The sequence below is a fragment of the Trichomycterus rosablanca genome, chromosome 9 (genome assembly GCF_030014385.1).
Source record: "Trichomycterus rosablanca isolate fTriRos1 chromosome 9, fTriRos1.hap1, whole genome shotgun sequence".
NCBI classification, from domain to species: domain Eukaryota; kingdom Metazoa; phylum Chordata; class Actinopteri; order Siluriformes; family Trichomycteridae; genus Trichomycterus; species Trichomycterus rosablanca.
This window is the reverse complement of record NC_085996.1, coordinates 13,857,665-13,871,178: the sequence shown is the minus strand read 5'-3', so window position 1 is coordinate 13,871,178 and position 13,514 is coordinate 13,857,665. Positions and strand designations below refer to the sequence as shown.

The following is a 13,514-nucleotide window of genomic DNA, read 5'->3' as shown; positions in this document are numbered from 1 at the left end:
ACACTGTGTCTGATCCACTCATACCAGCACAAAACACACTAACACACCACCACCATGTCAGTGTCACTACAGTGCTGAGAATGATCCACCATCTAAATAATACCTGCTCTGTAGGGGTCCTGACCATTGAGAAACAGGATGAAAGCAGGCTAAAAAAGTATGTAGATAAATAGATGGACTATAGTCAGTAATTGTAGTAAGTGGAGCTGAATAAACATAGACAGTGAGTGTAGAAACAAGGATGTGGTTTTAATGTTATGGCTGATCAGTGTATAATCTAGTATAGTCTAGTCTAGTGTTCACTTCTCAGCTTTACTGTCTTTGTGTATGTAGTTATGAAACAAAGGTTAAGTAAGGACTTAAGTAGGCAGGCTATATGATCTCCGTATAATGGGTGACTAATGACATGCACTGAAGGCCACATTACCTGAGGTGGGGGATTTGCAGCGGTCCTCTGACGTGGCTGAACCTTCGTTGATGTCACATAGCCCTAAAGACACAAACAAATTATTTACATTTTCCAAAGATACCTCGACCCCGACCCCCCAAGCCCCCCCCCCCCCCGCCCCCCCCCCAAAAAAAGCTAAAAAACCTCTCGCACACACCACCAAAGGATATGGGTGATAACAGAACTTGATGAAAGATAATAGATTTATGTTCCCTACATAGTGTTCCTTTATGTTCTCTACATAGTGCACTAGATTGTATATTAGAAAATAATTTATGTTCCTTACTAAGTGCACTAGAAAGTGTACTAGATAATAGACTTATGTTTCTTACATAATGCTTTAGGTAGCATATTAGTTAACGGATTTAGGTTCCCTACATAGTGCACTAAATTGTATATCAGATAACGGATTTATGTTCCCTACATAGTGCACTAGATAGTATTTTAGATATGAATTTATGTTCCCTACATAGTGCACCAGATAGTGAATTAGACAATTGGTTTATGTTCCCTACACAGCGCACTAGATTGTATATCAGATCACGGATTTATGTTCCCTACATAGTGCACTAGATAGTGTATTAAATAACGCATTCATGTTCACTACATAGTGCACTAGAAAGTATAACTAGATGATGATTTGTGTTTCTTAGTGCACTAGATAGTGTATTACATAATTAATTATGTTCCCTACATAGTGCACTAGATTGTATATCAGATCACGGATTTATGTTCCCTACATAGTGCACTAGATAGTGTATTAAATAACGCATTCATGTTCACTACATAGTGCACTAGAAAGTATAACTAGATGATGATTTGTGTTTCTTAGTGCACTAGATAGTGTATTACATAATTAATTATGTTCCCTACATAGTGCATTAAATTGTATATCAGATAACGGATTTATGTTCCCTACATAGTGCACTAGATAGTGTATTAAATAACGCATTCATGTTCACTACATAGTGCACTAGAAAGTATAACTAGATGATGATTTGTGTTTCTTAGTGCACTAGATAGTGTATTACATAATTAATTATGTTCCCTACATAGTGCGCTAGATTGTATATCAGATAACGGATTTATGTTCCCTACATAGTGCACTAGACAGTATATTAGACAATTGATTTATGTTCCCTACACAGTGCGCTAGATTGTATATCAGATAACGGATTTAATACGCGTGCACGTGTGTGTGTGTGTGCGCTCTTGGCCGCTCGTTCTAGATTCCGGGAGATTTTATCTGACTTGCGGGCATCAAGGAGCCGCAAAGTATATGCGGGAGACTCCCCGAACTTCCGGGAGACTTGGGATGTCTGCACATGTATAAACCGGGTGCTGCATTCTGACTGGCTGAGCTGAATGTCACACACTTATCGGCGCTACAATATTGTAATATAATAATAACGACCTGGCGAGTGCAGCCAATGGGGGGCAGTGCTGTGGGGGGTAGAGTTCATGTCGTGGAGGGCCCCCCCACGCCATGGGCCCCAGTGCACCTACGCCCCAAGTAGTGCGTTCGAATAACTTGCCTTATGAGTCAATGAATTAGAATCCTCTCTACTTAGGCAGCTGCCTATGTAGACAGTAAGACAGCAAGGCAGCTCACTAGGTTTTCGAACACACCCAATGAGTATGTTGGGCACAACATCAATCTATTCTAATCTTTAATCTCCAATTTAAAAAAAAAACATTGCAGCAAGGCTTCATTTCAAGGTGATGTTGACACTCTTGCCTAAGGCAGGGTCTAGACATGTGTAGGAAGGAATCTATTTGCAGATTTGAGAAAAACAATAGTGTTTAATTTAGTGATAAGAACTGTATAAATGCCTACATTGATGTGATCTGACAGACTTGTGTCATGATTTGTGATGTAATAAAGCTGATTCAACACCGTCTTGTCTGAGACTCTTTGAGGAACACTTTACATTTTCAGCATTTAGCAGACGCCTTTATCCAAAGCGACTTACTGTGCCGTGACAGTACACAATCTGAGCAATTGAGGGTTAAGGACCTTGCTCAAGGGCCCAACAGCAGCAACCTGGCAGTGGTGGGGCTTGAACCAGTGACCTTCTGATTACTAATCCAGCAACCAGCAATCCACAACAGTTCTTTGTTTTCAGAATAGTCTTTATTTCTTGATGTATTTTCCACAACTAGCTTAAGGTAACAATAGCAGTTGAAGCCAACTGTGTCCCCAGTTTCACACTACTGCACTACATATGATTGAATATTAGTACAATGTAAGCTATTTGTTTATTTTATTATTAAGTTACACTAATGATTTATATGATTCATCGGTTCATGTTCATTACAGGCAATGTTGATTCTCTGATTTATTTAACTTACTATCCTTAGGAAGAAACCACAAAGATGCAGGGAAAACAATTAAACTCCAGACAGAAAGGATTCGGACCATTCCATCTGGGAATCAAACCCAGGACCTTCTCGCTGTGATGTCACAGTGCTACCCACTGAGCCACTCTGCCACACAGTGCGATATGAATTATATAGTTCTCTGTACAGGATTTAAAATAACATATCCATGCAATACATCGATCAGCCATAACATTAAAACCACCTCCTTGTTTCTACACTCACTGTCCATTTTATCAGCTCCACTTACCATAAAGAAGCACTTTGTAGTTCTACAATTACTGACTGTAGTCCATCTGTTTCTCTGCATGCTTTGTTAGCCCCCTTTCATGCTGTTCTTCAATGGTCAGGACCCCCACAAAGTAGGTATTATTTAGGTGGTGGATCATACTCAGCACTGCAGTGACACTGACATGGTGGTGGTGTGTTAGTGTGTGTTGTGCTGGTATGAGTGAATCAGACACAGCAGCGCTGCTGGAGTTTTTAAATACCGTGTCCACTCACTGTCCACTCTATTAGACACTCCTACCTAGTTGGTCCACCTTGTAGATGTAAAGTCAGAGACGATCCCTCATCTATTGCTGCTGTTTGAGTTGGTCATCTTCTAGACCTTCATCAGTGGTTACAGGACGCTGCCTACAGGGCGTTGTTGGCTGGTTATTTTTGGTTGGTGGACTATTCTCAGTCCAGCAGTGACAGTTAGGTGTTTAAAAACTCCAACAGCGCTGCTGTGTCTTATTCACTCATACCGGCACAACACACACTAACACCACCACAGTGTCCCACCACACTGCAGTGCTGAGAATGATCCACCACCTATATGACACCTAGTCTGTGGTGGTCCTGGGTCCTGACCATTGAAGAACAGCATGAAATGGGGATAACAAAGCATGCAGAGAAACAAATGGACTACATTGAGTAATTGTAGAACTACAAAGTGCTTCTATATGGTAAGTGGAACTGATAAAATGGACAGTGAGTGTACAACCCCAATTCCAATAAAGTTGGGATGTTGTGTAAAACATAAATTAAAAAAGAATACGATGATTTGCAAATCCTTTTCAACCCATATTCAATTGAATACACTACAAAGACAAGATATTTAATGTTCAAACTAATAAACTTTATTGTTTTTTTGCAAATATTCACTCATTTTTAATTTGATGCCTGCAACACGTTCCAAAGAAGTTGGGACAGGGGCAACAAAAGACTGGGAGAGTTGAGGAATGCTCAAAAACACCTGTTTGGAACATTCCACAGGTGAACAGGTTAATTGGAAACAGGTAAATGTCATGATTGGGTATAAAGGGAGCATCCCCGAAAGGCATTCACAAGCAAGGTTCACCACTTTGTGAACAACTGCGTGAGCAAATAGTCCAACAGTTTAAGAACAACGTTTCTCAACGTGCAATTGCAAGGAATTTAGGGATTTCATCATCTACAGTCCATAATATCATCAAAAGATTCAGAGAATCTGGAGAAATCTGTGCAAGTAAGCGGCAAGGCCGAAAACCAACATTGAATGCCCGTGACCTTAGATCCCTCAGGCGGCACTGCATTAAAAACCGACATCATTCTGTAACGGATATTACCACATGGGCTCAGGAACACTTCAGAAAACCATTGTCAGTGAACACAGTTCGTCGCTCCATCTACAAGTGCAAGTTAAAACTCTACCATGCAAAGCGAAAGCCATATATCAACAACACCCAGAAACGCCGCCGGCTTCTCTGGGCCCGAGCTCATCTGAGATGGACCGACGCAAAGTGGAAAAGTGTCCTGTGGTCTGACGAGTCCACGTTTCAAATTGTTTTTGGAAATCATGGATGTCGTGTCCTCTGGGCCAAAGAGGAAAAGGACTGTCCGGATTGTTATCAGCGCAAAGTTTAAAAGCCAGCATCTCTGATGGTATGGGGGTGTGTTAGTGCCCATGGCATGGGTAACTTGCACATCTGTGAAGGCACCATTAATGCTGAAAGGTACATACAGGTTTTGGAGCAACATATGCTGCCATCCAAGCAACGTCTTTTTCAGGGACGTCCCTGCTTATTTCAGCAAGACAATGCCAAGCCACATTCTGCACGTGTTACAACAGCGTGGCTTCGTAGTAAAAGTGTGCGGGTACTAGACTGGCCTGCCTGCAGTCCAGACCTGTCTCCCATTGAAAATGTGTGGCGCATTATGAAGCGCACAATACGACAACGTAGACCCCGGACTGTTGAGCAACTGAAGTTGTACATCAAGCAAGAATGGGAAAGAATTCCACCTACAAAGCTTCAACAATTAGTGTCCTCAGTTCCCAAACGCTTATTGAGTGTTGTTAAAAGGAAAGGTGATGTAACACAGTGGTAACATGCCCCTGTCCCAACTTCTTTGGAACGTGTTGCAGGCATCAAATTCAAAATGAGTGAATATTTGCAAAACACAATACAGTTTATCCGTTTGAACATTAAATATCTTGTCCTTGTAGTGTATTCAACTGAATATGGGTTGAAAAGGATTTGCAAATCATCGTATTCTGCTTTTATTTATGTTTTACACAACATCCCAACTTCATTGGAATTGGGGTTGTAGAAACAAGGAGGTGGTTTTAATGTTATGGCTGACTGGTGTATGTTCCACCTTGGCACTGGATATTGAGCTTACCAGCCTAAGAATATTATTTACAGCATCAATACTAAGCACAGCTAAATGCAGGGGACTGCATCAGACACGTAAAGGATCAATGCAACATGACTAAGCTTATTATGCTAACTATAATGATTGGTTGAGAAGCAACGATACTTTATAGTAGTAATGGCTTTAATAATGTTAATTTAATAAATGGTCAAAGCTAAATCACACATAAATGGCTAAATCTGTAGACAATTTCAGGCTAATCAAGATCTAAACCAGGGTGCATTTTGAGCTGAACAAACTGAGGCTCAGACAAATGACTATACAGAAAGTAAACCCAACTTGTTCCAGTGCTGAACACCACTCATTAAGCAAGACACATAGCTGCTTAAACCCAGTAATCCACCTGTCAATCTGTCACTGAGCCACAGATAGAGGTTCATGACTTGACGGTATGTATTTAATGCAGTGAAGCTGCAGTTCTTTCATTCCGCCAGCAGAGGTCAGACTACCGTCTCATATAAACGACTGCAGCATGCGGCAGTAGCAATTCATTCCAAATATGTTCTGTCTCCACAGTAAACACGTCTTTATAAACCTTAATTTGTGCACAGGGACATGGTAAAATGTACAGACTTCTTGTTAGGAAAACACCGGGAACACACCATGTACAGAGTGCCAGTTCATCTCTGGGAAACACCTACTGACAGTGACTTACACTGATCAGCCATAACATTAAAACCACCTCCTTGTTTCTACCCTCACTCAAGGACGGATTAAGGATAGTCTGGGCCCCTGGGCAAATTCAGAAACATTAAGTAAGGGCCTGAATCGCATATTTGCAACAAAACGTCTGTTATGAAATATGGTAGCTTGCCTGGCAATTTGTAGGTCCCTAGAAAGTCAAGGAGCCATGGTAAATGACTTCTATGGAAGTCAAGGGCCCCATAGCAGGGGCCCTTGTGATCAAGGGCCCTCTAATGGTATGCCCTGCTCTTCTCTAGGGCCCCCTGGTAGGGGCTCTCATAACCAGGGCCCTCTAAAAATATGCCCCCCTCTTTCCTAGGACCCCTAATAGCCAGAAGTCGAAGTCAGAGCAGTGCCACAACGCCTCATCCATTTTCATAAGGGGCCCAAAAGCATGGCTAGGGCCCAAAAGCATGGCTAGGGCCCCCAAAAGCATGGCTAGGGCCCAAAAGCATGGCTACGGGCCCAAAAAGCATGGCTAGGGCCCCCAAGAGGCCCTGGGGTCAAAGTCCCTAATAGTCAGAGGATCCTTAAAATGGTGGAAATAAAAATATATTGTATCATAAATGTTGATAGGCATCGCAAAATGTTTTGGGCCAGGGCCCCCCCGGGGCCCCCTGACCTCAAGGGCCCCTGGGCGCTGGCCCCACGGGCCCGGTCAGTAATCCAGCCATGCCCTCACTGTCTATTTTATCAGCTCCACTTACCACATAAAAGCACTTTGTAGTTAGGTGGTGGATCATTCTCAGCTCTGCAGTGACACTGACATGGTTAGTGTGTGTTGTGCTGGTATGAGTGGATCAGACACAGCAGCGCTGCTGGAGTTTTTAAACACCGTGTCCACTCACTGTCCACTCTATTAGACACTACTACCTAGTTGGTCCATCTTGTAGATGTAAAGTCAGAGACGATCGCTCATCTATTGCTGCTGTTTGAGTTGGTCATCTTCTAGACCTTCATCTGTGGTCACAGGACGCTGCCCACGGGGCGCTGTTGGCTGGATATTTTTGGTTGGTGGACTATTCTCAGTACAGCAGTGACAGTGATGGGTTTAAAAACTCCATCAGCATTGCTGTGTCTGATTCACTCATACCAGCACAACACACACTAACACACCACCACCATGTCAGTGTCAGTGCAGTGCTGAGAATGATCCACCACCCAAATAATACCTGCTCTGTAGTGGTCCTGGGAGAGTCCTGGCCACTGAAGAACAGCATGAAAGGGAGCTAACAAAGAATGCAGAGAAACAGATGGACTACAGTCGGTAATTTTAGAACTACAAAGTGCTTCTATATGGTAAGTGAAGCTAAACTTCAAACAAGGAGGTGGTTTTAATGTTATGGTTGATCGGTGTATTTTCTCACATTGTCAGTTTCATTTCCATCAACTGCGTGTCCTGGCATGTATGGTTCCACCAGGAAACTCTGGCAGGAATGCCCTGGCTATCCATCTCTAAGACTTAAATCCAGATCTCATAGATCTAATAGGCTGATGGGCCACCCGAGCACTACGTTTAGGTGCAATGAGACCCCCCCCACACACACACCTTATAATATGGTGATATTATGGTGATCTGTATATAATTGGATGGAAATATACAACACAAAGTCTTAATAAACATCTTTAAACATCGACATCCAGTTCTCTTGACAAATGTGCACTTCAATTCAACCCCCCAGCATCAGTACTTGGTGGAAGACTCTTTCCCCTGATAACCTCTAATCAATGATTTTGATAAGTGCTAACAAGCTTTCAACATCTCTCTTGTGGAATCGTTACCCATTCTTCTCACGCAAAAGCTTCCAACCCATTGAGGTTTGATGGCTTTTGTGCTACAACCCCATCAAAGATTTTCTATGGGATTTCAATCTAGAGACTCTTCAAGAAGGGCACTTCAGGATACTCCAGGACTGATTTCCTAACTGTCTCCCTGGCCAAGCTTTGATTTATTTGAAAGTGTGTTTGGGATTATTGTTATGCCTGGAAGTCTAATTATCGCCAACGTTCAATTGTTTACAATTCATCCTTAAAATGCCTTGGCAGAAAAACATCCTCACATAAACAATGACCCACCTCCATGCTTAACTGTGAAGATTCTTCTTAACTGTGTATTCTTCTGGTCATAAGCCTCGCCCCTCTGAAACCACTGATCCATATGGCCAGACAGTTCCAGCTTGTATCTGTCACTATCCAAATTCATTGTGGCGTATTGTAGTTGACCTTTTCTGTGCTTTGTCAAGATAGCCGTGCATAGTGGAGTCTAGTTTACCGCTTTCCCACCGACGCGGAACGGTTCCGCATGTTTCCACCAAAAAAAAGAGGTTCCAGACAGCAAACTAGCGTTCTAATCTAGCACCACAGAATACTTGGTGTTGGTGTGTCAAAGTGTAGAGGTTTGGGTGCTTTGCTAAAACACAGTGCTGTTGTTTCGTATGGAGCTTGATGCTGCATTATCTTTTAAAGTTCACCTGATTGGATTTGGATCCAGTTTGCCGCTGATATTTTCAAAGCGCCTTAAAAAAAATAATAAAGCGTAATGTGGCTTGTTGTACTAAAACAATGACAGAGCAAAACGCTTCTAAATAAGAAAGCAACAACTGCGACAAACACGTCTACGTCTTCTTATCACCAATAGCTGATCGATGCTTTCTGCATAAAAATGAACATCTGTAACAACAGCACAAATGCTCACACATAGGGTGTGTTCGAAAAGCTAGTGTGCTGTCTACATAGGCAGCATTTTACGTCATCCTGTGCGCGCTCCCGAGAAGGAGGCTGTTCGAAATCCTAGATGCCTTAAAATCCACACTTCTGAGGCATCTTATTATTTCAATGTTATTTTGACTCAAGAACGAGTGAGCATCCGACGCTGCCTTAGTGATCAAGACAATCCCAGCATTCATGGCTGACGGGGCGGAGAAACGAATGGAGTTATTTTCAAACGTAAATAAAATATTACTGATTTTTAACTTGTATAAACTTGTACCGAGTGTTTTTATTTGCAAGTTCGGGCTTGTCAGGAAATGTAACCGTTATCGGTACATGAAGGAAGATGTTATATTGACATTAGAGTGCTGTGCTACCTCAGTTTATTGGTTTTAATGGCGAGATGCTAAATGCGAAATGCTAAACCCGATGGAATCGCTGTCTAAGTAGTGCGTTCGAATAACCTGACTTATAAGTCACTGACTTATTAGAATCCTCTCTACTAAGTCAGCTGCCTATGTAGACAGTAAGACAGCTCCCTAGGTTTTCGAACACACCCATAATCTACACGCTCCGCCATCATGTTACTGCTCTTTACTTTCGTCGTGTAACACCCACCATTGATGACGCAGGCTTGGTTCCCAAAAACTGGTGTTTTGTAGAAAACTGACCCGCGTTTCCACCAAAGTTTAAGAACCAGAGTTCTTTTGGTGGAAATGCGCTAGTAAGTGATCTTCTTATGGCTGCCATTGACACATTTGACCTAACCATCATGTCATCCTGTAAGTCTTTCAGAGTCTGATAATATTGCTAAGTCCTCTGGATACAATCTTGGGCTTTTTTCCCATTGCTAAGTTATGGGAACTTCCAGACAATATCAATTGTCTCTAGAAATGTTCAAGGGTTAGGAAATGTTCTTATACACATTGTATTACAAATTATAATAGTATTGATTTCCCTTTGGTTTAATTATGTTGTTACAGATTAGCAGTAAGTTTTAAGATCAGCAATATTATGTAGAGGTTGAATAATTGTGACATGGCAGTAATAACTTCTTCATATATATATTTTTTCTGTTGGTTGTCTATGTCCGATTGCAACTACAGGAGCAATTCAGAGTAAGTAAATTAACTTCTGCATGTTTTTCAGGGGTGGGAGGAAATCTGTCTGCTGAGATCTTTAGGTCCGAGTTTGACTAGCAACTATGTTTCTGACCCAACTGGCCATGCCTGAGTGATGTCAACAAGGTTTTTCATTGCTGGCTGGTTGAGGTGCCTGATCAAGTGGTGGATGGATCATGAATCAGTGTAGCATGTCTCTCAGTATGCATTATAGCTCTTTGTAAAAAGGTGTTTGCATGTTGGAGTGAGTGTCTGTAGTCTAACATAGACCTTGCTTTGTGCACTGGTGCGCAGTCATGTTGGAACAAGAAAGGGGCCATCCCCAAACTGTTCCCACAAAGTTGGGAGCATGAAATTGTCCAAAATCTCTTGGTATGCTGAAGCATTCAGAGTTCCTTTCACTGGAACTAACGGGTCGAGCCCAACTCCTGAAAAACATCCCCACACCATAATCCCCCCTCCACCAAACTTTACACTTGGCACAATGCAGTCAGACACGTACCGTTCTCCTGGCAACCGCCAAACCAAGACTCGTCCATCGGATTGCCAGACAGAGAAGCGTGATTCGTCACTCCAGAGAACACGTCTCCACTGCTCTAGAGTCCAGTAGCGGCGTGCTTTACACCACTGCATCTGACACTTTGCATTGTGCTTGGTGATGTAAGGCTTGGATGCAGCTGCTCGGCCAAGGAAACCCATTCCATGAAGCTCTCTACACACTGTTCTTGAGCTAATCTGAAGGCCACATTGAAGTTGTCTGTAGCGATTGACTGCAGAAAGTTGGCGACCTCTGCGCACTATGCGCCTCAGCATCCGCTGACCCCGCTCTGTCATTTTACGTGGCCTACCACTTTGTGGATGAGTTGCTGTCATTCCCAATCGCTTCCACTTTGTTATAATAGCACTGACAGTCGACTGTGGAATATTTAGTAGTGAGGAAATTTCATGACTACACTTGTTGCACAGGTGGCATCCTATCACGGTACCATGCTGGAATTCACTGAGCTCCTGAGAGCGACCCATTCTTTCACTAATGTTTGTAGAAGCAGTCTGCATGCCTAGGTGCTTGGTTTTATACACCTGTGGCCATGGAAGTGATTGGAACACCTGAATTCAATGATTTTAATTGAATACTTTTGGCAATATAGTGTATATCTGTGAACAACAGCTTTGCTAAGTACTAGCATTGTTCATTTTTGGTGTCTGAATTTGAAAAACATTCGTGCTTAAATAAGAAAAGCAAAAATGGCAAGGGAGTGTCTTACCTCCGGAGGGTTGCCTGTTCTTGCGAGGTGATCGTGGTTGCCTCTGATAGGGGTCACTGGGTCCATACAGCTCAACAGTGCTCAAGTTTAACAAAACAGTCTTCTGGAGGAAATCCACCACCGCCAAGCCATTAGCATTGCCAAAAACCACACTATTGGAAGAAGAAGGTTGCATAATGGATGTAGTCAGTCTTAAAAAAAAAAAGAAAACAACATCAAAGGATGAATGCTGTATATGATTGCATATAAACTTACAGGCCATATGAAGAGTTGATTGCCAAGCTGCTTATCTGCTGTGGTGGCTCTCCGCTTACCCATACCAACTGCACCACCAACTCCACCTGATATCCCGGTGACTCCCTCAGAGGACTACTCCTAACCCTAGTACAAATATACAAAGCATAGTCATTGGCCCAGCCATGTCAATAACGACATGAGGTACTTTCATAAATGTATTATATTTAAATCTAATAAAAGGTGTAGTTACTTGAGACAGGGCACGTTATCTCTGATGCCGTTGGACGAGTGGCTGCTTGTAGATGGGTGTGTATGTGGACCAGAGTTCTGTGGACTGGGGGAGGTGTTAGGAGTGTGATGTGCTGGTGTATGGTCGCCTTCTGGTGAGTCTAGGTCGTTTAGCTCATACTGCAATCGGACCTCCAGCAGCTGTCACACACACACATCCAGAAATGTTCTTTAAATACTAATTAGACCCTTTTCGCAGGTCCATGATTATAATTGTACCATGTGGTCTATGGCAATGCCCTAAGATATAAATGCACTATAAATACTAATAAAAAAGCAACTACATATCTTTTATGGCCAGAACTATGTAAACACTCCTTTTAATTATTGTGTTCATGTTTTGTGTTAAATAATTGCTAGACAAATGTGAACAAAGCAGATCGGCCCAAAATGACTCAGCTACAGTGAGTTTATTTCTTGTGTGATTGGACTGTAGATTATTGGAAAATTAATATTATGAAAATGTTCGCTGAATTCAGTGGTGTGTCACAATAGATATATAGATGGTCAACATCTAAATAAACCGGGACGGTGATGTAAATGCAAACAAAGCAGATCGGCCCAAACAAAAACAAAAAAAATGTGTGATTGGACTGTAGATGATTGGAAAATTAATATTATGAAACAACAGGTTTGCTTTGCCATGATTATGTTAAATAATTGCACATCTGGACAAATGTAGCATAAATGCTTAGTCAAGCAAAACCAAAAAAATAGATGCTAAAATGGTATTGCATTTAGCAGGGCAAAAAGACACCTGGCAAAAGAATTCACTGAATTCGGTGGTGTGTCGCAATAGATGTTTAGATGGTGTGATGGAACTTTTCCTGTCAGAGAGCAAACTCAGACACAAGAGATTCTTTTTAGCTGGATTGAAGTTTAATGAAAGTACAATTGTGGATTCTTACATACAGCATAGAAGCATACCGCAGTAAGAATCACTAATTGATTTTACATAGGTCTTTTTATACCTCTCTCGCCCTCTCCATCGCCAACCCCGCCTCCTCGGAGTCGGCCACAAGAGAATCATCAGGAGGATGATTCTTACATACACGTGTTATTCAAAAATAAGAAGATACATCTTGGCACCATAGCACCATACAGTCTGCTCTTGTTATGTGATAACTTGTGCTTGTTTTGTTTAGGTTTGCACACTCTATCTGATTGTTCTGTTCTCTTCTGTGACCTTGGTCACAGTACTCTTAAACACCTTCTTGCTGAATATGTGAAAACCATCCTACACTTTAAATATGTGAAATACTTTTATATGATTTCATAAGAAGCCCCAATGGTCAATATCCAAATAAACCAGGACTGAGAGGTAAATGTGAACAAAGCAGATCGGCCCAAAAAGACTCAGATACAGTGAGTTTATTTCTTGTGTGATTGGACTGTATTGGAAAATTAATATTAAGAAAATTCAGTGGTGTGTCACAATAGATGAATAGATGGTCAACATCTAAATAAACCGGGACTAAACTGTAAATGCAAACAAAGCAGATCGGCCAAAAAAAAAAAAAAGAAAAAAAAAAAACAGCTACATTGAGCTTATTTCTTGTGTGACTGGACTGTAGATGATTGGAAAATTAATATTATGAAACAACAGGTTTGCTTTGCCATGATTATGTTGCTTTAATGTGCTTTATGACCAAGCAAAACAACTGTCTTTAGGGTACATCGAGTCAAATACACAGAATCACTGGT

At 41.8% G+C, this 13,514-nt stretch overlaps 1 protein-coding gene across 3 annotated transcripts in view; it reads right to left on the bottom strand.

The window, feature by feature from the left end:
* The window catches only part of stxbp5a (syntaxin binding protein 5a (tomosyn)), a 210,700-nt gene that overhangs the window by 16,938 nt on the left and 180,248 nt on the right, over positions 1–13,514 (bottom strand). For all 3 annotated transcript variants that reach the window (XM_063001921.1, XM_063001922.1, XM_063001923.1), the window contains exons 16-19: positions 11,773–11,951; positions 11,541–11,666; positions 11,286–11,437; positions 428–490 (exon numbers count right to left, since the gene is read on the bottom strand). In XM_063001921.1, coding sequence (XP_062857991.1) covers positions 428–490; positions 11,286–11,437; positions 11,541–11,666; positions 11,773–11,951 — 520 coding nt within the window. The remainder of the gene's footprint in view (positions 1–427; positions 491–11,285; positions 11,438–11,540; positions 11,667–11,772; positions 11,952–13,514) is intronic.